The sequence below is a fragment of the Dama dama genome, chromosome 26, assembly GCF_033118175.1.
Source record: "Dama dama isolate Ldn47 chromosome 26, ASM3311817v1, whole genome shotgun sequence".
In the NCBI taxonomy this organism is placed as follows: Eukaryota; Metazoa; Chordata; class Mammalia; order Artiodactyla; family Cervidae; genus Dama; species Dama dama.
The window spans coordinates 42,403,633-42,429,120 of record NC_083706.1 but is presented as its reverse complement, the minus strand read 5'-3'; the positions used below and the strand labels follow the sequence as shown (position 1 = coordinate 42,429,120).

The following is a 25,488-nucleotide window of genomic DNA, read 5'->3' as shown; positions in this document are numbered from 1 at the left end:
AAGACATCCTCATGCCTCTGGACAGCAGGCTACAGTGGATCATTTCTCTCTGTTCAGAGAGGAAGTTTTTGCCAGGGTTCAGGCTGCCTGATCACTCAGGTCAGCTACTGCCCACATCTCTGCCATTCCCACTACCAAGGGAAACAGAAGAGTGTGGACGTCTCTAAATAACCATCGGTCCTGCTGGAAAGTAAGGTAAAACCCTGACCCACTATAAAGAAGCTTGAGTGTTGAAGAATTGATACTTTTGAACTGTGGCATTGGAGAAGACTCTTCAGAGTCCCTTGGACTGCTAGGAGAAGAAACCAGTCAGTCTTAAAGGAAATCAGTCCTGAATATTCATTGGAAGGGCTGATGCTTAAGCTGAAGTTCCAGTACTTTGGCCACCTGATGCAAAGAGCCGACCCATTAAAGACCCTGATGCTGGGAAAGATTGAAGGCAGGACGAGAAGGGAACGACAGAGGATGAGATGGTTGGACGGCATCACTGGCTCAATGGACATGAGTTTGAGCAAGCTCCAGGAGACAGTGCAGGACAGGGAAGCCTGGTATGCTGTAGTCCATGGGGCTGCAAGAGTTGGACACGATTGAGCAGCTGAACAACAACATCCAGATTTAGCTCTAAGAAAAGTAAAGACTTGACCATATACTAATGAGAACTGCCAATCTATTATGCCTCTAACCTCAGCCTCTCCTAAAGTCCAACATGTATTTCCTCATCCACACTCCTCACTCCCAATGCATAAATAACAAACTAACATTTTGCCACAATGGCTTATTTTCCTTTTACAAAGAAGTAACACAGCACAGATAGAGTTGAAGACTATCTTCATGCACGGGTACCCAGTTCAGTTCACTCCCTTCTTCTCATAGTCAGCAGTTCTTATTAACTTGGTGCTTATCTGGGTCATGTTTTCATTCTTTTACACATGTCTAAAGGCATAACAGTTGTGTGGTAGTTTGAGCATTTTGAACTGTGGTGTTGGAGAAGACTCTTGAGAGTCCCTTGGACTGCGAGGAGATCCAACCAGTCCAGGGTGTTCATTGGAAGGACTGATGCTGAAGCTGAAACTCCACTACTTTGGCCACCTCATGAGAAGAGTTGATTCACTGGAAAAGACCCTGATGCTGGGAAAGATTGAAGGCAGGGGGAGAAGGGGATGACAGAGGATGAGATGGCTGGATGGCATCACTGACTTGATGGGCATGAGTTTGAGTAAACTCCGGGAGTTGGTGATGGACAGGGAGGCCTGGCGTGTTGCATTTCATGGGGTTGCAAAGAGTCGGACATGACTGAGAGACTGAACTGAACTGAAAGGCATAACAAAACATAGTATAATGCTGTTTGTATGTTTTTAAGATATGTTAGACTGTATTGTAAATTCTACTACCAACTTTTTCACTCACCATTGTTATTTCTGAGATCTTATCTTCTGTGGAAATACGCAGAATTAATGCTGCTGGTTGCATGGTACCTATATCTACGGCTGCTATGAGTCCTTTCCTAGGGAGGGTGCCCCATTAAATAAGGCTTCAACCTCTCATCCTCACTTATTTTCTTCAGGAAGGCATACTGACTTATCTGATGGGAAGGGGTGGTGGAAAGGGAACCCCATCTTCAAGTGGCATTCTTGTAACAATAATTCTACAAAATCATTCCGGAAGTTCTCACGGATCAGAAACTATATGTATGCTCTTCTCCATGAATTTTAAGGATGTTGAAAATATACTTCCAACCTGTTTTGTCTGCCTTATCTTGGAACTAGCTGAACTATGGTGATTCCTTGAATACATACCTTCCCTTCTTTCCCCTGTCTTGTTTTACTGGATATCTCAACCCTTCTTCAAAACATCCCCCAAATGCCATCTTCTCAGGGTGTCTTAAGAATAGGGAATGACTATTTAAGAACTGTGCATTTATTTCCACCGTATTGAAAGCACAACATTTCAGACTAGCATTTATTCCCCTCCAAATGACCTCATCTTCATTTCCCCCATGTCTTATATTTCAGCTAACCTATCCCCAGAACCCACTAATGCTTTCCTATCATATTCATCTGTTCATTCAGTGTTCTAAGCACTCTGACTAGATACCACTTCTCCCCAACTCTGAGTGTGAACTTACTTCAGATTTTAAATCAGATTTTCCTTTTTTAAAAATAAAATTATAAAAGTAACACACACTAATTGTAAAACTTTCAAAAATACTAAAATATGTATTCTGCCTGTAATGCAGAAGGCTCGGGTTTGATTCCTGGGTCGGGAAGATCCTCTGGAGAAGGAAATGGCAGCCTACTCCAGTATTCTTGCCTGGAGAATCCCATAAAGGAGCCTGGCAGGCTACCGTCCATGGGGTCGCAAGAGTCAGACATGCCTTAGTGACTAAACCACCACCAAAATATGTAAAGAATTACATGAACATCACCATGATCCCGTTTCCCACATGTCAACGACAGCAATCACCAAACATGCTTCATGTATACCTTTTCATTGAATGTAAATATTTTATAATTTTTAAAATACAAGAAATATGAATACTGTTTAGCAACTTGATTTATTTTACTGTGAACGTCTTTCTAGGTTCCATGTAAATCTATTTTTTTTTAATAACCTTGATGTTACACCAATAATACCATACTTTTTGCTTTTTTTCTTAAAGGTTTACGTTTTAATTTTCACATTAAATTTGGTATGTCTTTATGCTGAATAAATTGATACAAGACTTTAATTTGAAAGTTCTATATATGGTGGAATAAGTCTAATTAAGGACATTCTGGAGTCTCCTTTGATAACAGTTTTATTCCTCTTTATTGTTATGGCAGTATTATCTTGTTTTGATATCTAGAGTTAGGCAAATCATCCATCATTGTTCTTTAAAACTTTTTTTGTCTTTCCTCATGATATATTCTTTTAGAATCCAGACAAACATTGCTATTTAACTATGACGCTCATGTTCCTCAGTATACCAAGTCGCTTCAATCATGTCTGACTCTTTGCTACCTTATGGACTATAGTCCATAGCCCATCAAGCTCTTCTGTCCATGAAATTTTTCTGGCAAGAATACTGGAGAGGGTTGTCATTTCCTTCTCCAGGGGATCATCCTGACCCAGGGATCGAATTCGGGTCTTCTGCATTGCAGGTAGATTCTTTACCGTCTGAGCCCCCAGATATATAAAGAGATCTTCAAACTCATGTTTTCTTAGATTCTGTATTTGTCCCTAATCCTTAGTCCAGGATGGCACATATACCTCATTTTACCTGACTGTCTTTGGAATCTCTCATATTCTGATTCTGTATGTACATAATTAAATTTGGGTTTTCCTTTGTTAATCTGTCTGATGTCACTGTAACTATTAGGCCAGCCAGAAATACCTACAAGGGTAGGGGGAAATTTTTTCTTTCCCCAACATAACTATATACTCTGGCAATATGTAGCAATTTTATGGTAATTTACACGCTAGTTTGACAGAGAAATGATGATTAATACTGATTATTCTCATTCAAGAACATGGTGTATGTCTCACCAATGATTCAGACTCAAGAGTCTTATTTTGTGACGTTCAGTAAAATTTTATGATTTTCTTTCTATATTCTCATTTCTTGCTAAATTTATTCCCAAGAATTTTATAGTTTGGTGACACACATATAAATAGAATATTTCCCCTTTTACAGTATCTCCTTATTGCTGATAGAAAGGAAACTATTACATATTTACATTGCATCCAAATAACCAACCAGAACTCTTATTACTTAAAATAAATTTCTTGAACTTTCTATTATACAATCATACTGTATACAAACAGAGGGAAATTTATTATTTTCTTTCTAATATCAATACTTTCATATTGTTCTTGTTTATTTCATTGGCTAGTACCTGCAGGATAATGAAGAATAATGACAGTGATCATACAAGTATTTTTGTCATGGACTTAATACATGTGTGCACCTTTAGGACTTTACTATTTAATATGAAGCTGATTGTTAGTTTCTGTCTTTCAAATATATTCAAATTCTTCTATCGCATGAGGTCTTTATCATTCCATTGAGATACTTCTGTGTTCAAGTAAAGAGTTACTTCTTCACTCTGCTTTATTTTGAATTGGATACCCAAGCACTTAATTACTGGACATGGTTCTTTTAAATTTCAGGGAGTTTTTAAAATTGATATTATTTGCATTAAAACATTAATGGCTGGGACTTTCCTGGTGGTTCAGTGGCTAAGCCTCTGCACTCCAAATGTAGGGTGTCCAGGTTCGTTCCCTGTGCAGGGAACTAAATCCCACATGTTGTAACTAAGAGTTTGCATGCCACAGTGAAAAAATTTCCCATGTCACAACTAAGATCCCACGTGCTGCAACTAAGAGCCAGCACAGACAAGTAAATAAATAAATTTAAAAAAAATTAATGGCTAAAAGAACAATTATGGTTGAAGCTAACAGGAGGTTGGAACTTATAGAAAGTCCTAATAATCCAATTTTCTCTCCCCTCCCCCCAAAAGACATTAAAAAACTGGACGTAAGAATACACTATTCATTTACTGATGGAGTTTTCTTCAATTTCTTACTCAAAATTCTATTCGGTTTTCTTTGCATGAAAACAGCACAATATTGTAATTATATCAAACACTGGTATGAATGAAAGCTTACGAAAAACCTCATATAATTGCAATTTTCTAAATTTATACATGAAGTAAGGGTAACTGGACTCTTTTTAGCATCCTCCGGCGGAAAGTTCACAGCCAAGATGGGGCAAGATAGCAGCGATATAAATTTAAATGTTATTGCACAGTGGATATTTTTACTTTTAATCCTCATAAAGTCTATGCATTTTAAAATCATTTTATGTTAACAGTCATAGCACTAATCCCTGCAAGACAGTGTTTTGACAGGGGTCTTATTTTAACTCCATATTTTATGATGGTAAGCAGAACTACATTAGGAGTGCATTATTTAGCATACACATAAATCCTAAGTAGGGATGGGCTAGATAACGCATGGAAAATAAATTTGCATTTTGCAGCACATAAAGAAACAGTCAAGGTCAGGTCAGACATTCCTAAAGTTCAAACTCCTTTCCAAACTGTTCACTATTTTTACTTAATTACTCTTTTAATTAATCAATTACTACCTCAAAACACCACTGCACAAAGAAATACCAGTGTTTACCATAAAAAGCCTAGGGGAAATTCAGACATGTTTGCCAGTAGATAAGTAATTTAGTAAACTGATGTCTATTATTCATCATTTATTTAAAAAACCATTTATTCAGTGCCAGTTATGTGCTAATAAGCACAGGGCTATGTGATGATGATGATATGGAATGAAAACAGACCTTTAGGAAGCAGTAAGGCACAAAGTTCTAGACTGGGGCTTAGACTCTGCTGCACCCCCTCCCACCACCCCGCCTGCACTAGCTGTTTGTCTTTGGGCACCTACTCACTCCCTGGGATGCCCAGTTTCCTCAGCTGTAAAACAGGAGTGTTAGGAAAACTTTCATTGAGGGCTGGTATAAGACATTAAAGATATACATATAACACAGAACGCCCCCAGCAAGATGCCCAGCACATAGCTGGTCCTCAACTTGTGGGCAGGGCCAGGATATAGGAGATGCTGCGTTGCGCAGGACAGCCCCACAAAGATTTGTCCACTGTCCCTTCACTCCTGCATTGGGAAAACCTGACCGTGATGATATGAACTTAAAGCCCTCCTCCCAATCTGCTTTACATAAAAACTCCAAGCTATCAATGTGTACCCCACTTTTAAGGAATGTAAACAAGAGTGCAAATTGAAAGAAGGTTAACTTTGTTTTCTTTGGAACTTTGCAAAGAGATATTCGCTTTTGCAGAAAACTGCATCGATGCCAATAACCACTTGTGACATCTGAGTTGCCAAAACACACCTAATCCTTTTGCACTCGTGATGGTCGCATAAGAATTCTGTGTATATGCAAGCACCTGACCACTCTAGTGTAGTTGAAATATTTCTTCTAATTAATACATCCTGAAGGGTTTCCCTGGTGGTCCAGTGGTTAAGAATCAGCCAGTGCAGGGGACACAGATTCAATGCCTGGTCTGGGAAGAATCCACATGCCACGGGGCAACTAAGCCTGGATGCCATAATTACTCAGTCCAAGCACCCTAGAGCCAGTGTTGCACAAGAGAAGCCACTGCAATGAGAAGCTCACAGCTGGAGAGTAGCCCCAGCGCCCCACAGCTAGAAAAACCCTGCACACAGCAACAAAGACCCAACACAGCCAAAAAATTAATTAAAAAATACATATTGAAATACATGTTACCATAAAATATTTTTATGTCACAACTAACACATTACATTATTTTTTGAAATTATCTTAGAAGGTTATAGTGCCTGAGTTTTACTTTAGGATAGTCAAGTGTTTGGTATAAAAAAAAGGGAAGGGGTGAATTTGAGAACACAGCACTATATAACGTGTTCAAAGTCACAGCTGATAAGAGACAGGGCTGGTATCTGAGCTGGGGCTGTCCCTAGGATGCATCTGCTCAGTTCTACTTCTAAGGTGGAAAACTTAGGATGCTCCTGACCTCTGTGGAGCTCTTTGACCTGGGAAATCATTTGTTAGATCATTTACTCAGAAGCTGAGGATACAGCACTGAACAAAAGGGACAAATCCCAGTGCCCTAAAGGATTTATCTTCAGGAGAGAGACAGACTATGTCTCACAGATGCCTGCATGGCTGGCAACAACACAGGGGGGTGGGGGTACTCGTGAGGGGGGCCGGGGGTGCTACCGAGGGGATGGGTGCTTTCAGTTGGGATGCGTACAGAAGGCCCCCCTGATCGTTTCTTGGCCTTTTGGCTAAGATCAAGTGCAGAAGGCCTCCCTGACACATAAGCCGAGGAATGAGTGAAGCAAGGGAGCAAACCATGTAGTTATGAGGGAGCTTGGAGAGTGAGAACCCGTGCACAGGACCTGCTGTGGAAGGCAGCAGGGAGAAAGAATATGTGTTGATAATAACGCAACCACGGGAAATAACCTGAACACCTGCTGGTAACCTAAGAGGTGGTAGATTCACAGTTGCCAGATGAAACAGGTTACAGAAAATACACCGCCAGGTTATTGTTGAAAATTCTAAAATATTTTTTCCTGTTATTTCAGTCGTGAGCAAATGAGAGTTTCAGATGTCAAGAAGGAAATGGACCGGAGTGCGGTCATATGCCTGTGAGTGCAGAGTTCCAGGGCATCCTGCTTTCTCCCTGGTCACTACACAGCATTGTAAACAAGTCTGTCTAGAAGGATTCTTCCAACTTAAAAGAGTCATCGGATCCCCTCAGAGTCTCAGAGCCTTTCTGTGGACAGCGGTCCTAAATGTCTCTGTCTGAGAAGGGAAGAAGCAGGAGTGTTTTCCATTGTCAGAACACAGGTATCCCTCAATTGCAAGAATGCATTAGGGACTTCCCTGGTGGTCCAGGGGTTAAGAGTCTGCCTGCCAATGCAGGGGGCCCAGGTTTCATACCTGGTCAGGGGAACTGGAGCCCCCATGACACAACTAAACCTGGTGCGGCCAAATAAATATTTAAAAAGAAAGCGTCATATTACTCAGGCATTAAAAAAAACTCATTTGAATCAGTTCTAATGAGGCGGATGAAACTGGAGCCTATTATACAGAGTGAAGTAAGCCAGAAAGAAAAACACCAATACAGTATACTAACGCATATATATGGAATTTAGAAAGATGGTAACGATAACCCTGTATGCGAGATAGCAAAAGAAACACAGATATATAGAACAGTCTTTTGGACTCTGTGGGAGAAGGCGAGGGTGGGATGATTTGAGAGAACAGCATTGAAACATGTATATTATCATATGTGAAATAGATCGCCAGTCCAGGTTCGATGCATGAGACAGGGTGCTCAGGGCTGGTGCACTGGGATGACCCAGAGGGATGGGATGGGGAGGGAGGTGGGAGGGGGGGTTCAGGATGGGAAACACATGTACACCCATGGAGGATTCATGTCAATGTATGGCAAAAACCACTACAATACTGTAAAGTAATTAGCCTCCAATTAAAATAAATTTTTTAAAAAAGAAGAAAAAAAAAAAAAAAGAAAGTGTCAGTATTTGTGAAGGTTTATCTTAAAAGCAAAGATCCTTAGCATCTTATGGTGGTAACAGCAGCTGGTGTCCACTGTTCAGTTTGGGCTTCTCCAGCATTATCGCACTTGAGAACAAGCCTTGAGGTAGGTAAGGAGAAATCACGATTCAGGGGCTTATTCAAACTACCCACGGTCATAGCACACAGCAGAGAGCAACTCAAATCCGGGCAGCTGAAGACTGCGAACTAACATGTGTGGCTGCTACCAGGAAAATCACCTCCATTACCTGGAGTTTCAGTATGAGAGCAGAAAACGATCAATAAACCATACTGGCATTAAAATGACCCCATTAGTCTAACTTATTATTGTAGCTGAATTTCACTGAAGCATTGGAAGATCAGGCTGTAAAATTTGGTGACCCGTAATTAAGAAATTTACTTCTAAATTTTAAAAATGTTTATGAAAATAGTTGATATATACCAAAGAATATAATTAAGTTAGTAGCAATAACTAAAAACCTGAATATCAATTCCCAGAGTCCAGGATGGTGGTCACTTTTAGTGGAGAGGCAGAGAAATGGGATTGGGGTGAGGGGTGGGGAGCATGACTTCTAATACCTTTCCCAACCCAAATTCAAAATCCCCAAAACAAATAGAAACCAGGCTCCTAAAAGACCAAGTATCGAGAATGCCCAAGGGTTAGGACTTCCCACTTGCATTGCTGAGTGCCTGGGGTTCAATTTCTGGTTGGGGAACTAAGACCCTGCAAGCCACACAGTGTAGCCTAAAAAGAATAAAATAAAAGTCCAGGTACCACTGCTGAGTGAAGCTCACCATCAAAAGAGGAAGAGTTGGCAAGAGATAATGCTTGATGCTCTTCTAGAAGAAAACCCTAATCTCTGTAGTGATAAGAGGTGCTGGAGAAACCATCTTTGGCTCCTCTTCCTTGGGGACATAGAGTGCCAGGATAAACGTACTGAAAGGCAGTTCCAGAGGCAGATTGCAAAGCAAACAGCTGACCAGCACATGCATAACCTTGAGCGCTGGCTTAGATTTGTTGGGACTTTTTGGCTATTTGTTTCTTTTCTTCTGAGCCAGAGCTGACAAGCACCTCTGAAAGAATTGCAGAGGAAGAAAAGTTTCACAAACTTTATGACTAATGAAAAGGGGATGAGGTACACAAGTATAAATTCTAAAATGATTAAAGGCTTATGTGTAAGAACCAACATTTTATGAACCAATGCAGATGATCTACACTCAAGCAGATGGATGGAATTCCATTGTGGTCCAGTAGTTAGGGCTCTAGGCTTCCAGAGCAGGGGGCACTGGTTCAACCCATAGTTGGGGGAACTAAGAACCCACATGCTATGCAGTATGGTCAAAATCAGAAAGGATGGAAAGAGGAAAGCTACAAGGAACAGGTTGAAAAGACAAGCCACACCTGGGAGAATACATTTGTAGCACAGGATGGTAAAATATTCATATTGGGAACATATAAAGGATATTATAAATGAATAAGAAAGAGGTAAATGGCCTCAAAGAAAATAGGCAATTCACAAATTGATATGTCCACAAATCTGTCTATACTCACAACTATAATGAACTACCATTTCATTACCACTAGCTTGGCAAGGTTTAAAACAGTCCAACAGTATAAAGTGTTAGTCACTCAACTGTGTCTAGGCTCCCTGTCCATGGGAGGTCCCAGGCAAGAATACTGTAGTGGGTAGCCATTCCCTTCTCCAGGGAATCGTCCCGATCCAGGGATTGAACCCGAGTCTCCTAAACTGCAGGCATATTCTTTACCATCTGAGACACCAGGGAAGCGCATACAATATAAATGTTGGGAGGGCTTCCCAGGTGGTGCCTGTGGCAAAGAACCCACCTGCCAATGCAGGAGACATAAGAGATGTGGGTTCCATCCCTGGGTGGAGAAGATCCCCGGGAGGAGGGCATGGCAACTCACTCCAGTATTCCTGCCTGTAGAGCTTGTAGAACTCCACAGACAGAGGAGCCTGGCTGGCTACAGTCTGACACTACTGAGTGCGTATGAGCGCACACACACACACACACACACACACACACACACATACATACAAATGTTGGGAAGAATGTTTGCCAAGGACACACGTGAGGGGAGCAGTGAGTATATAAGAATGTGACTCTATAAAACAACCTTTAATTAGCAATATATTCAGGGAAAAGATCTTTTAAAGTAGTAAGAGAAGAATAAAAAAAAAAAAAAATTTATTCCACTAATGTTTTCACATATTATTCTGTATCAGAATAATTACATTGGTACTCATTTTAAATGTGACCGTCTGCTATAGACCGGTCATCTGAAACAAATGATTATTTAATGAGCGTGGACTGGAAACAGGTAAAGAGAGATGAGACTATCATTACAGGCAGAAGAGCTGGTTGATCATCTATACAGGTTTGAGAGAGAGGAGCCCGGAAGTTGTACCCTCCACCACTTACTGGCTGAGTGATGGCAGACATGTTTCATAATCTCGGTAAGCCTCAGTTGTGTCAGCTGTAAGACGGGGATAATCAGAACTGTTTAAGGATTAAGTGAGAACGTACATGACTGCTTTAGCACAGGTCTGGAGCTTGGGAACAACTCAGAGAATGGGAGCATTTATAATGAAAATACTGCCAAGGCTTTGTTTCCTAATCCCACTCAGTTTGTCTTGGAAATGCCACAGCTGTGTGTTCTGATCTCTAAATCCTAATCCTGAAACGTTCACGGCCAGCCAAGCTCCGGCGCCTGGTTTAACTGGGCACTGGTCTAGACTTACTCTTCTGCTGCAGTGTTTATGCTTATGTTCCCCAGAAGCACCTGGAATGCCCAGCCTGGGTCTGCATGTTGTTCGGCAGCTAGCAAGGAGAAGACTGACAACTGATTAGGTGACTTCTTGACTTTGTGGAGTCTGGACAAGGCTGTGAACTGTCAAATGTGGCTGGAAAATCAAAAGCCACTAAAGCTTTATATAGATCACAAAAGTGAGTAGACTTAAAACGCATACAACATCCATCAGGCTACGAGATGACTCTTTTGAGTCACAGCCTCCTTCGAGAATCTAATGAGAATTGTGGAGACTTTTTTTTTTTTAAGTATATATACTCCTATATCTAATTCTGTATTTAGTTATGGGAGGGTGGCTGTGACTGGCAGCTAACAACTGCTGGCTATGAAGCCGTATACGTGGACGTTGCATTCCAGGGTGAAGGCAAGGTATTCATTCGAAAGTGGAATCAAAACCAAATTAAGAGGGGAGAAAACAAATCCCTACAAATAGTTTAAATATGAGATCATTTCTAAAAACCTAGAAACTCAGCGCTGTTTTCCTTTTCTTTCTTTTCACTTTTCGAAATAACACAATTGGGGTTAGATGCCAAAAAAATATTTTTCTTTATAGCAATAACTGTTAAGTCAAGGGGACTCCCACAAGAAGTGTTTACTAAAGGAGAAAGAGAAATCAAAATTCCCTGGTGGCTCAGACAGTAAAGAATACTCCTGCAATGCAAGCGACCCAGGTTCAATCCCTGGGTTAGCAAGATCCCCTGGAAAAGGGAATGGCTACCCACTCCAGTATCTTTGCTTAGAGAATTCCATGGACAGAGGCGCCTGATGGGCTACAGTCTATAGGGCTGCAAAAGAGTCAGACGTGAATGAGCAGCTAACACTTTCACTAAACTGTCATGAAGCCTTTTGCTCTGGTCTAACGAATTCATGCAATTCATTAAACTCCACTCTGTTTTAAGTCTAGATGGAATACTGATTCCATTATGTTAGAGTAATCATTTTAGAGTAGACAAAATAATCCCATCCTTGTGAGTGTTGGGACAGAACAAAAAATTAGACTAAATGTACCTTAGCAAAACCAGTCATGTAAAGAAAATTTTACTCGAGAGATACCCATTATCTATTAAGGTTCCTTGTTAATCAATACAATATTAAACCTCATAACCACTGTACTCACCTCTCAGACTCCGTTTATGGGCCTCTCACACCCACATTATAAATTACTGGGGGTAAGAGACATATCTCAATGATCTTTGATTCCCACTTCCTTCCTGTATTACTTGACATATAGCAGACGCTCAATAAATGTGTACCAAAATAAATTCTTTCAAAGGACTTAAATGCATTTTCTTTGGACCAGAAATTCTGTCAAATTGCTGTTTTCCTGTGAATTTCCTTAAAAAAAAAATTCTTTGCTGGGTTTTCTACTGGATTATTCCCTTTTTCTTTATTAAATCAGTCTGTAGTCCATGCTGTATATATTCTGAACACCAGTCATTTGCCTATTATCTTTGAAAATGTCCCCTCCCAATCTGTCAAGTGCTTTTTCAGTCTTGTATCTTTTATCATAACTATTTTTAAAAATATAACGCAAGTTATCAATCTTTCTCTTTCGAGCTTGAGATTTTTTATATCTTAAGAGAGACACTATCATATACAACCACACTTCTACGGGCATAAATTCGTTCTCAGACTTCAAATAAATCTGTACTACTACATTTAGCTTCAGTAGAAGGATGTCAAAATGGGGGTCTTTTGCATTTCAGTGATGCCCCAAAACCATGTCAACTGCTCACATGCCAAAGAATGATGCTAGACCTAGCAGCATGTGCAAAGGAGTTGCTTGAAGATACATTTTGTATCCCTTTGTCCAAGAGATACCTTTCAAAGGGGTTGACAAGGGTAGAAACTGGGCAAGGATTGCTTCAAAGAAAGTTATGGATGTGCGGGTCTCACTCCAGGCCTGCCAGCTGCTCCCCCTTTTCTGGAGCCAGTGAGTGAGGCTGTAGCAGAACAACTGCAAAGGCTCAACAGTGATACTGCCATGGGGGGCCAGAAAATGTCTATGAGCTGAAAAGACACAGCCCATGGCAGGGTCGTGTGAGAGACGGAACTGCACTTCCAATGACGGTGGTCAGACGTCCAAGGGCTATGGTACCCAGAGACCAGGTATGGAACCAGCAGTAAAATTTTTTTAAAGGGAAATATATAGCCCAGAAATCTCTGCAAAGAGTGTGGAAGAGGCTACACTGGTATCATCAACTGGCCAAGCTTCAACCCTGGAGGGGCCAGAGGCAGCCTCAGTGCAAGGTGACGGGGGGTTAGCTAAGCAGCCACCCTCCACCCCCACTGTCATCTAGACGCAGGCCCAGTTTTTGCGCTGGAAAGAAGCTTCCATTTGAATGCAAATTAAGTTTTGATCTTCATGAGACTGGACACGAAGACATTAACTAGGAGTGAGAGTAATATACTGCAAATTTTATCCAAGTGCAAGGGAAGAACCAGCCCACAGAGCAAGCTCGACCAGGAAACTGGTAAAGAGTGATGATGGTCCCTGTTCCCTCTGTTCAGCACACTGAATTTGCTCCCAGAGTTCCATGGAGCCACAGCATCAATTTACCACCTTCCTGAAGGTTTAACAACATAGATCTTGAGTCCTGTGGTTTATACTGATGTAAGTCACTAGTGTTACATGTGTGCTGTGTGCTAAGTCATTGAGTCGTGTCCAACTCTGTGTGATGTTATGGACTATAGCCTGCCAGGCTCCTCTGCTCATGGGATTCTCAAGATAAGAATACTGGAGTGGACTGCCATGCCCTCCTCCAGGGGATCTTCTTGACCCAGGGAATGAACCTGCATTGGCAGGTGGGTTCTTTACTGTCTGAGTCACCAGGGACACATAATGGACTGTGATCTTTATATGTCAAAAGTAATATAAACAGAGATATTTGCACACTCATATTCACAGCAGCATTATTCAAAACAGCCAAAAGGTGGAAGCAGCCTAAGTGTCCATTGACAGATGAATGGATAAACAAAATGCAGTAAGTATATACATACTATGGAGTACTGTTCAGCCTAAGGTAATTAGTAAGGGAATTCTGACAAATGATGACAATACTGGTGAACTTTGAGGACATTATGCCAAGTGAAATAAGCCAGTCAGAAAAACACTGATATGAATTATCTAGAATAGTCATGTGCAGAGACAGAAACTGGAAGGGTGGTTTCAGGAATTGGAGACATGGAGTTGCTGCTTAATGGGTGTAGAGCTCCAGTTCTGCACTAGGAAGAGTCCTGGAGATGAATGGTGTTGATGGTTTTCACAACAACGTGAAAGCGTTTCACCGAGTGGCACACTTGAAAATGGTTAAAATGATAAATTTTATGTTAGAAGCATCTTATAACACTTGAAAATAAAAACTAAATAAAGGAAACTGAACCTCCATTAGTCATGTATCAAAAAATGGAGTGAATAACAATGAGGAGTGACACAGTCTTACCATGTGTCAGGTACCACGCCAGAACGTATCCATGGTCTCATCTAATCCTTATTTCCAACCTATGAGGCAAGACCTATTAAAATCCCTACCTTATAGATAAGGAAACTGAGGCAAACATGGGTTACCTTGGCCTTTTAGAAGAGATCATAGAAATAATTCATATAATTATTGATATTTACATAGTTACTTTGGTTTACAAGGGGCTTCCCAGGTGGTGTTGGTGGTAAATAATCTGCCTGCCAATGCAGGAGATTTAAGAGAAGTGGATTCAACCCCGGGTTGGGAAGATCCCCTGGAGGAGGGCATGGCAACCCACTCAGGTATTCTGGTCTGGAGAATCCCATGGACAGAGGAGCCTGGTTGGCTATAGTCCATAGGGTCGCAAAGAGTTGGACGTGACTTAGCATGCACGTTAGGTTTACAAAGCACTTCCTCATTTGTTACTCATTAAAAACTGCAGCATAGGTATTCTCCTTTTGTCAAAGGAGGACACTAAGTCCTAGAGAAGTTAAGGAAATTGCTTCAAGTCATAGTAACAGTTAGGGTTCTGATTCTACAGCTTCTAACTCTGGGTCCACAGCTACCCATCCAGATCCAACTCCTAGTCTGGTCCAACTTCTCATTTTCCAGATGAGAATGTCTACAAGAGACATGCCCAAAGATGCTAATAGCGTTTCCAAGGCCACACAGAGAGCTACTGTGTTCAGTGTACATCATCAGCATATACCTTTAAAGATCCTTTGCCACAGTAACACATATTCTATAAATACGTGTTTATAAAGTAAGGGCTGGTACAGAGGCAGAGAGCCCTATCAGCATAAAAGAGAGTGCTTTCTTCAAAAAGCTCTTTTATTTGTAGAGTTGATGCATTGGAACCTGCACTTCACATAAGCGTCTAATCTTTCAGAGCCTGCCCTACCCAATCTCTTTGTCCATTAGTTCTACAATTATGCTGTGATCAATCTAGCAAATCCATTTAGACAGCACATCTAGCCACTCTCAGAGTGGATTCAGTACTGAAGCAGCAAGTATATGAGAGCTGTATAATAAGAACTTTGAGAAATGAACCATATAAATCCTCATTTGATCCTGACTGCATGTCTATAAGGAATTCTTAAAACAGTCTCAATGACCCTGATGAACTTTGTAATGGCTAAGTGTAAAAGTGCGGAGCTAAGCTCGTTTGTCCAGCAGAATCTTTCCTAGTAAAATAACTCACCTCTGAGTTTGATACAAGGCTGATGATTGGTGAGAAAGAAGCAACTGCTGGACTTGATGATTACAGGCTTTCACATGGTGAATGGAAATTACCTTTTCACATGTGAAATCTGCCACTGTAACACCTCCAATGTCAAATTACAGAGGAATTTCATGAATCCTTGTTTGTGTGTCTTTTGTTTCCTCATGGCCTCAGGATTATGGGTAGGACTGGGGCTGGCAGGGACTTAGCAAACTCTATGGCAGTTCCCCCCTCTTTCTGGCTGGAATATCCAACAAGAGACAAAGAGAAGTAGGTACCACAAAGAGCTTCACAGCAGCAAAAAGTCCGAAGTCTTACCAGCAAAAATGTCCAAGTCTGATGGTTGGGCATCTCCCATCCATTAAGGTGTAAAAGTACACATTCCATTCGAGGAAGAGCAAACTGATTTCATTTCAAGTAGTCAGTAGTGCTATTACTGCTCATAGTAGCTGACATTTAACGAGCACTCTCTCCTATTAAACTACACACAAAACATGCTCCAGGAGGGCAGGACTAGGTCTGCTTCCCTTACTGCATAGCCACAGCTGAGTCACACGTGCTGTATGCGGCAGGCTGTCAATAAATATTTGATGAATGAACAAATAATCTCATTTGGTTTTCACAATAACCCTTGAAGGTTTGATACAATACTGTCATCACCATTTTAAAGATGAGAAAGCTGAGGCTCAGAGGTCACTATTCTGTACCCAAGGTCACATAACCTGCAAGTGTCAGAGCTTATCTTCTAAACCACATGCACCAGACATCAAAATCTACGGTTCAACCACAATGTCACATCACTAGTGCAGACCAGACATTAGGGCTTTTCCAGGGCTGAGGTCATCTCTGAAAGGTGGACATACAAGAATATATCTCATTCAGAATGGATCTCACTCTGTTCCAGCCATCATTGGTTAGATTTCTTTCATATTCTGGCAACAACTAAGGTGAAAAAAAGTGACTTACCCACAAATCCTCCTTCACCAACCAGTTTCAGGGCAATTTTATCAGCCAGCACTGAAGAGTTACCATGAGCGATGTTGGCAAAGGGGCCAGCATGCACAAATACAGGTGTCCCCTGTGGAAGCAGAAGAACAAATTTTATAAAGCTATGACCCTGCAATCCCTCTGCTGTGCATTTATCTGGAGAAAAGTGAGATCTGAAATGATACGTGCACCCCAATGTTCACTGTAGCACTGTTTACAGCCAAGACGCGGAAGCAACCTAAATGGCCATCAACAAAGGCACGCACGACGCATATGGTACATGTACACAATGGAATATCACTCAGCCATTAAAAAGAAAGAAATAATGCCATTTGTAGCAATGTGGATGGATCTTGAGATGATCAAACTGAGTGAAGTCAGACAGAGGAGAAATATACTATGAGATCCCTTATATGTGGAATTGAAAAAGAAAGGATGCAAATGAATTTATGTACAAAACACAAAGAGACCAACAGACTTAAGAGAACGAATTTATGGTTGCCAGGAGGAAGGATGTGGGGGAAGGGACAGTGAAGGAGTTTGGGATGGACATGTACACGCTGCTATATTTAAAACGGATAACCAACAAGGACCTACTGTATAGCACATGGAACTCTGCTCAACATTAGGCAGCAGTCTTGCCGGACGGGAGCTTAGGGGAGAATGGATAGGTGTATATGTATGGCTGAGTCCCTTTGCTGTTTACCTGAAACTATTTCAACATTATTAATCAGCTATATCCCAATACAAAACAAAAAGTTAAAAAAAAAAAGCTATGAGAACCAGTTATTTCCTATTATAAATTTTGATAAGCCACTGTGTTAGCTGCCTCAGTGACCATGATATAAACCTTATGTCATAGTATTCTGCATTATACTCTTAAGAAGAATGGAATTAAACTCTGATGGGCTAAGAAGCTTGTTTAAATGTTTTTTTCCCCATTAAGAAATCAACTAATTCAAGAAAAATATAATCACAAAATCAGCACAATAAATGAATTGTGGGAATCATGGCAGGGCAAGTACATATTATTACTGGCCATTTTTATATTTACAGTGATAATCTTCAGATGTTTGAAAATTTTATCTTTCTCATTGTTTATCTTACCTATTAAAAATCTGGTAACTATTAAGACAATGAAAGAAAAATTTCACTCATAGTAAAATGTCAAAGTTACTCGAAAGACAAAAGAAAAAAATAAGGGAATTCCCAAACACTTTAGATTTTAATGATTTAAACAAAATTTGTCATGAGATGACATTACTTTTCTTTTACTTTCATTTCTATGCTTTTGTCAAACAGAAGAGACTGTAGTCCTATCTAAAAAGATTATACACATTCAGTAAAATGTTCAGGTTTTATTCGGAGCCAGCCAGGGCCACTGAGGTCTGTGTGTACGAAGCCTTGGCTCCACCTGTGAAAATACAGGTTGCCCTTCCACTGACATGGGGGGACGCAGGGAGTGATGCAGGGGGTGGGGCCATGGAAAGTTCCCATGAACCAGGATGGGCTGTGAGTGAACATGTTTCAAAGCCGAGAAAAATGAACAAAAGCAGGAAGAGAGGCAGTGAAAGAAAACTCATTGTGGAGAGTGAAAATGTGAAATAATGCTGGGATCCGTGTTTATGGAAATGCAGACATGTATGTTTACTGTCCAGATCTCCGTCTGTCTGTTCATTTACAGTTCTCACTTCTATGCAGAGAAACCTTTCAGTGCCCTGAAGAAAACACTGTTTAAGATCTTAATGTCTCCATCACCTCCTAGCCTTGGGCGTTCTAAGATGGAGCGCCTGTAGTACGCGAGTGGAGCTAGGGAGGAAAATTTAAAGAGACCGGGCCACAAGCGCCACCCCCGGGTAGGCAGTGGGCTTCACTCCTGTGTCCTGCAGCTCTCACCCCGGCCACCTGTTTAAGAAGCAATGGGGGCCAGTCTCCAGGGTGACAGGTGACAGGGTGTGGCTGGATCAGCACTGTTCTTCCCATCTCTAGGGACTACATCGGCAGCGTTTGATTTTAATTAGATTAAAATTAAAGGCCACACAGCAGATTCATCACTAAAGCAGCATTAAGTATTAGAGCCCTGGTTTTTGAACTCCCAGAATGTGATTTAAATAGATATAAAAATTCTTAGAACGTCACTGTTGGACATTCAAGCACAGACTCACACACTCAACTTATGTGACACAGTATATTGAGTTAACACTTTGTCTAAGAAATTCTATCACTAACCCCAAGACATAAAAATATCTATCCTGAGTTCAATATTTTATTTTATATACACATCACTTAGCAAAGTAATAACAGGAACTATCTTGGTTTCTCTGATGACAGAGCTATGAATATTCTCCATAATGGACTTTTCAACCATTTCATAAGATTAACACTTCAACTGTTCCTTGCTGACCAGAGATCTAAAAGAGCATTCATTATCCACAAGAACTTTCTGCAGTGCTCAAAATATTCTCTATCTGCTCTGTCCAATATGATAACCACCAACCACATGTGGCTATAGAGCACTTAAAATGTAGCTGATAAAAATAAATAGATAGAAATGTAACTAGTAAGACTGCACAACAGAATTTTAAATTTAGACTAATTTAGACTGAAATAACCACGAGGGGCCCATAGGTACCATACTGGACAGAACTGCAGCAGGTGGGTATTTCCTGTCTACACTGCATGTGGTTAACCCACGGCTACACAAGTCGCTGAGATGTAAGACAGACATTCATTGAGTTTCTAAGTTTCTACTCTGGTCAATCAGGGCTTCATTTGCCAAGGCAGGAATCATATCAAGAATCTTTGTCTTTCTGGATGACCAACCAGTTATTCTGATGCTCCTCACAGGCTCAGACTGGCTGGAAATGCTCCCATGTAGAGATGCACAAGCAATCTACTTAATGTAACTCTGTCAACACTTTCTATGAAAAGAAAATCACTTACTTCTAGGGTCTGCATCAGATTTGGTTTTATCGCGTCTTTCATCAGAACAGTCAAAGCACCTGTCACCCCCTAAAGAAAAGGGAGGCAAAAAATACACTTATTTAGATTATCAACAAAAGATCATTCACATGATGGTGAATTCTCAGCCGCTTCTCACCAGCCTGCCTCGTGCATGGGCAACCCCACCAGCAGCCGTCAACTCTGAGCTATAGGTAACACAGAGCTCTCGCCTCACCTGAATGGATGCCAACCCTTCTAGGATGTGATGGGGAAGCAGTAGTCATTGCATTTTTTCTCAAGACCTTCCTTGACTGAAATAAGGGGCTTACCATTCCTTTCAATTCACCTAAGTTTTTTCTGGCAATTATGCACGTTATTTTTCATCTCCAGAGATTACACTATTGCCCTGAGAAACAAGATGAAGAGTGAAAACAAGGCTGGTTACAGAAAGGGAACGTAGAGAGGAGGGGGTGTGCCTAAAGGCACCCACGCTGGTTTCTGTTCTCTCTCGCATCTCATCCCACAGATGCAGAAGGTACTCAGGACACTGGAAAGGCATCTTGTTTTCTGTCTCTCACTCTACATCTGCCTAGAATGAAGCTGAAGCCACTTGTGGCTGTGGTTGCTTCCTTTCATTCCTATGAAGCTTGAACTAGGCTCTTTTGCATTCCTATTTGCAGCTCCCTATTGCATTCCTGGAAAAGAACAGGACAAGGAAGAGACAGAACAGGGATGAAGTCTGAGAACTACTGGGGAAAGTGTACTAACGCAGGCCACGAAGGGAATTAAAAAAAAATATTGTTCTATTTATTTATTTGGCTGGGCTGGGTCGTACTTGTAGCATGTAGGATCTAGTTCCTTGACCAGGGACCAAACCCAGACCCCCTGCATTGAGAGTGTGATGTCTTGGCCCCTGGGCCACCAGGGAAGTCCTGGGAAAGAATTAAAAAAAAAAATTCCTTTCCACCTTTTCTAAAGACCCTGGGGAATGATCTTGCAACAAACTAGTCAAGTTATTGGAAGGCCATATCATGAGCACATGCATGTGAAAGTACCCTTGAAAAAATGAAAGTGGCCTGCAACAAATCCTAACAGATCAGGCTGTGGAATCTAAGGATTTATTTATTACTTTCTCTCTACCTCTATCACCAACAATATTAAATGTTTCTCATATAATCAATTTCTATTTTTATACTTTTATAATATGGAATCATTGAAATGTCTTTAAAAAGTAAATTTACTTTCTACTTTACTGGACAAAATAAATGTCACAAGAACTGTAACTTACCTATTACAGGTATATGAAGAAATTAGGTACATTTCGCAAGCAAGAAACACCAAAGAGTCAACTCTGAGTTTTTTTGTTCCAGATCCAAGAGTTTCATCACAAACCAAAAAAAAATTAAGTTTAGGGAAATATTTGTGGATTAAGCCCTTTCAAATTACTCCTGACATATTACTGATACCTAACATTAAGAGGATACAGAGAAAATATTTATAAAAAATACTATAATATACTATTCTAGAGAGAAATGTTGAGATTCGGTAATTTTTAAAAAGCAATATCTTTACAGAACTGCATTTGGATTTTCTCTTTAAGCTTTATACCAAGCATTCCATCAGTGGCCGATATAAATATATCTATTTAACCTACTTTACAAGACTTATGAGTCAGTCAGATCCACCTCTTTAAAAAGAAGTCAAAAGGTAATCAAGACATTTTGGCAAAGGTTTAAAATTACACCCCAAGCCCTTGGAATTAATAAGATAGCTTCTCATCAGTGTTGATTTAAGATTCCATTATGGTGCATGACTAAATACATGGGAAAGTAAGCTTAAATTTAGAGCGACGGCTGTCTATGTTGTACCAAGTGTTGTGTGCTTATAAACTCGGACAAGCAGATGAAATTGCTACATTGCTGATGGGGGCGGGGCGGTGAACAGCAAAGGTGGCTACTAAAGGGAAGAGGAAAAAAAGATTAGCGTGCAAATTACAATCAGCATTAGGCAAGGTGGTGGTGTGCCAGCCTACTATGAATGTTTTGTAAGAAAGCATCTTTGCATGCAAAAGAAAGCTACATGAGTAAGAATGGTTTGGGGGAGATATGTTTTTAAATAAGCTGAAACCCAAGTCTAAGGTACAAAATTAAACATGCCAGTGTGCCCAGGGAGCGGGCTGGAGTAAAAAATCTGCCTCTTTAACTTAATCTTCCCTTTCATGAAGGTGGAGTTGCTTCTTATTCCTTGGAATGGTGATTTGCCCTTAATTTAAAGCAGGCAAAGATTACCTGTAAAAAAAAAAAAAACAAAAAGCCACAGGCTTCCACTCCAGGCAGAGCAGAAATCAGGATTGGTGAGAATCATGAAAAGCACATGAAATAGATTTCAGGTACTCTGATTGCAGCCAGGAATAATAAGCACGTTACAAATGCCCGTGAGCACCACATTAAGTTGTAGGACAATCAGGACCTTTAGCAGGAAAAGGTGTGAATGGAAATTCCCATTATACCCAGTGACATGAAGAAGACTCTCATTCTCCTGATTACATGTGGCTCCTGGTGGCTCAGAGGGTCATGAATTTGCCTGCAATTTGGGAGACCCGGGTTCAGTCCCTGGGTCGGGAAGGTCAGGAACCTTGAGCTCTCTGGAGCTTCTGGGATGGACATACCAAGTCGTCTGCTGTCACGGGCTGTCCATTTCTGTCACTGGCCACCACCATTCTTCCTAGCCGCTCCTTCATGTCCGATAGGCTGTCGGTCAGAGCCAGCACTGCCATGATTTCACTGGCCACTGCGATGTCAAACTGCGCCTGAAACAAAAGTTGAGGTCCTGGTCAGCGGACTGTTTCCACGGAGTGCTGCACTGCAGCACTCAGGTCTTGCAGGCCTAGGGTTCAATTCTCAATGGGCCGTTCTCAGATGCATAAGTTTCTAGCAATTGCACAGTCCTGGGCTCCGTGCTCTTTCTTTATTTGCTCTGCTGAGCAGAACAGGGCATGGCCAGGCCCCTCCGTAACACCAGCTCGCGGCACTACGAGATGTGCGTTTGTAGCATGTCTCAGACTTGTAATTGTTAATGTGATGGTCTGATGGATGCAGATCTCCACCGCTGAGCCACAAAGGCAGGAGCCATTTGGGGAGGGTTTGCTCCTGAGTCCCCAGCTTGGGGGACTGAGTGTCAAATGAAGCAGGATTCAATACGTGTTGGCAAAATTAAGGAAGAGTTGGCAGACTACCCTGTCAACTTCTGTGTGTCGAGGGGGCTGCATGTGTTTGCCCCATTAAGAGATGAGCAGCGAACTGTGAAAGAAGGTGGTTTGAAGCTAGTTTTGCAGACTTAGAGCTTGGCACAGCAGTGAGGAGACCCCCAACTTATGCTCTCCACGCCCACTCCCCAGTCATGAGGTGACGTGGAGCCCATGCTGAGCTGCCCACCTCAGATGGTGAACCGTTCAGCCACAACTGTGGAGAGTGGCTACCTTCTGAAAAATGCCACTGGGCCTTCTTATTCCTTCTCCTGGCTCTGAGTCCACCCTGGACACGACCCAACAAGAACACAGGAACGATCGCCCACCTTCCTCCTCTTAATTCAGCCACTGGACAAAACCACTTCTTTACCCTCCGTCCCCAGGGGCGTGGGAGCCAGAAAGCTTCAGTCTTACACAGAAAATGGCTGTGCCCTGGCGGGATCACCTCAGGAAATATTTTATTGTCCATTTCCGGCACCAACAGAAAAGGAAATGAAGGAAGGAGGGAGCTTTCTGGCTACTTCCTGGTTGAGATTTCAGTAGTCGTTGATTTAGCAAAAACATATTACCTGAGAGTCAAATGCATCTATACTCAATTATTACATTCTCAATATAAGCCATTCCAAACATAAGTGGTTTTTCATTGTATGAAATTTAAGATTTTCTATACCTCCATTCTATTAAAAACAGTGCATATGAAAAAAGACTAAAAATAATGGCTTTCTGTACAAAAACCAAGCTTCAAAATATTCTTAAAATATGAACTGTGTAAGTAATAAGTGGACTATATAACACTCCTATAGGTTCTTCATTTGTAATCATTACAATTTCAGAATTTTGTATCTCAAGCACTATCAAAAACGAAGCAAGGATCAATATAAGAATAGTTACTCATTTTATGCCTGAATAGTATAGCTATTAGAGGGCTACTTGTTTCTGTTTTGCAAATAAAATACTTCCAAATCACATTAAGCTATAAATGAGATATCCTTATTGAGTATCACATGTTTACATAAAAGACAAAAAGCCATGTTGGCAAGGATGTGAATTGACATAGCTTTCCTGGAATGTGATGGGGAAATGCACACCAACATTTAAATCTGTATCCTCTGATTCTGCAGTTATGGATCTGGGAATTTGTCATAAGGATATCATCAGGCAGGATTACACAAAAATATGTGTATGTTGTTGTTGTTCAGTCACTAAGTCACATCTGACTCTTTGTGACCCCATGGATTGCAGCCCAGCAGGCTTCCCATCCCTCACTGTCTCCTGGAGTTTGCTCAGATTCATGTCCATTGACTCAGTGATGCTACCTAAACATCTCAACCTCTGCCGCCCTCTTCTCTAGCCAAAATCAAGGTCTTTTCCAATGAGTCACCTCTTCACATCAGGTGGCCAAAGTATTGGAGCACCAGCTTCAGAATCATTCCTTCCAGGGAATATACCCTCAGTACTTACTAACAGTAGATCTGATCTTAATTTAAGAAGTGTATTAAGTACAATACACAAAGTAACCTACAAAACAAGGGGCTGTCACACAGAATCCTCAGGATCCTGGCCTTAATGATATCATGTTGTACAAGAGATGACACGACAGTAGTAGATATAATGGTCATCTTAATTAAATTCACCCATTCCTGTCCATTTTAGTTAACTGATTCCTAAGATGTCAATGTTCACTCTTGCCATCTCCTGCTTGACCACTTTCAGTTTACCTTGATTCATGGACCTAACATTCCAGGCTCCTATAGAGTATTGTTCTTTACAACACCAGGCTTTACTTTCACCACCAGACACAACTGAGAGCTGTTTTCACTTTGGCCCAGCCACTTCATTCTTTCGGGAGCTATTCGTAATTGCCCTCTGCTCTTCTCTAGTAGCATACTGGACACCTTTCGACCTGTGGGGCTCATCTTCCAGTGTCATATCTCTGTGCTTTTTGCGTACTGTTTATGGGGTTCTCATGGCAAGAATATTGGAGTGGTTTGCCATTCCCCTCTCCAAGGGACCACGTTTTATCAGAACTCTTCACTATGACCTATCCATCTTGGGTGGCCCTGCAGGGTATGGCTAATAGTTTCATTGTTACACAAGGCCCTTCACCACGATCCATGAAGGGGTTATGTATTTTATGTTGGGATAAAATAAATAAGCTGTAATGTACATGTATGTTACAGTTTATTTATTTTAGCCCAACACCCTAAGTTACATTAACAGTGAACTGGTTGAATCCAGTTATGGTACATCTACAAAATGTGATGTTATATAGCCATTAAAAAATGATGATCTAGATCTACTTTTATTGACATAAAAAAATATTTTAAGGTTAAAATAGTTAAATCAGTTAAAGTTCTTAAATATAATCCTTTATAATTTAAAAATATGTGTGCATAAAGCAATACAGAATACAACCTTGGACAAGTTACTTAACGCAATATGCCGACTTTTCTCATTTGCAAACTAGACTTACAAACTGAATGTGCTCATGTATGTAATGGGCCTACCAATACAAGGCACCAAGTGAGCATCAGATCACAGCCGTTGTTTATCCTGCATCTCTCTAGTGCCAAGATACAGTACAAAAATAAGCACAGAAAATGTGCAACTTAACAATGCAAGTCATGAATCTAAAGCTATCTTAAGGTATAAAGTTTACTACAAAAAATAATAATTTAGAGGCCTGCT

General features: G+C 40.9%; 1 protein-coding gene across 4 annotated transcripts in view; it reads right to left on the bottom strand.

Annotated features, from left to right (window-relative positions):
• The window catches only part of MTHFD1L (methylenetetrahydrofolate dehydrogenase (NADP+ dependent) 1 like), a 173,803-nt gene that overhangs the window by 85,646 nt on the left and 62,669 nt on the right, over window positions 1–25,488 (bottom strand). For all 4 annotated transcript variants that reach the window (XM_061130466.1, XM_061130467.1, XM_061130468.1 and 1 more), the window contains exons 18-20: window positions 22,222–22,362; window positions 19,554–19,622; window positions 16,590–16,701 (exon numbers count right to left, since the gene is read on the bottom strand). In XM_061130466.1, coding sequence (XP_060986449.1) covers window positions 16,590–16,701; window positions 19,554–19,622; window positions 22,222–22,362 — 322 coding nt within the window. The remainder of the gene's footprint in view (window positions 1–16,589; window positions 16,702–19,553; window positions 19,623–22,221; window positions 22,363–25,488) is intronic.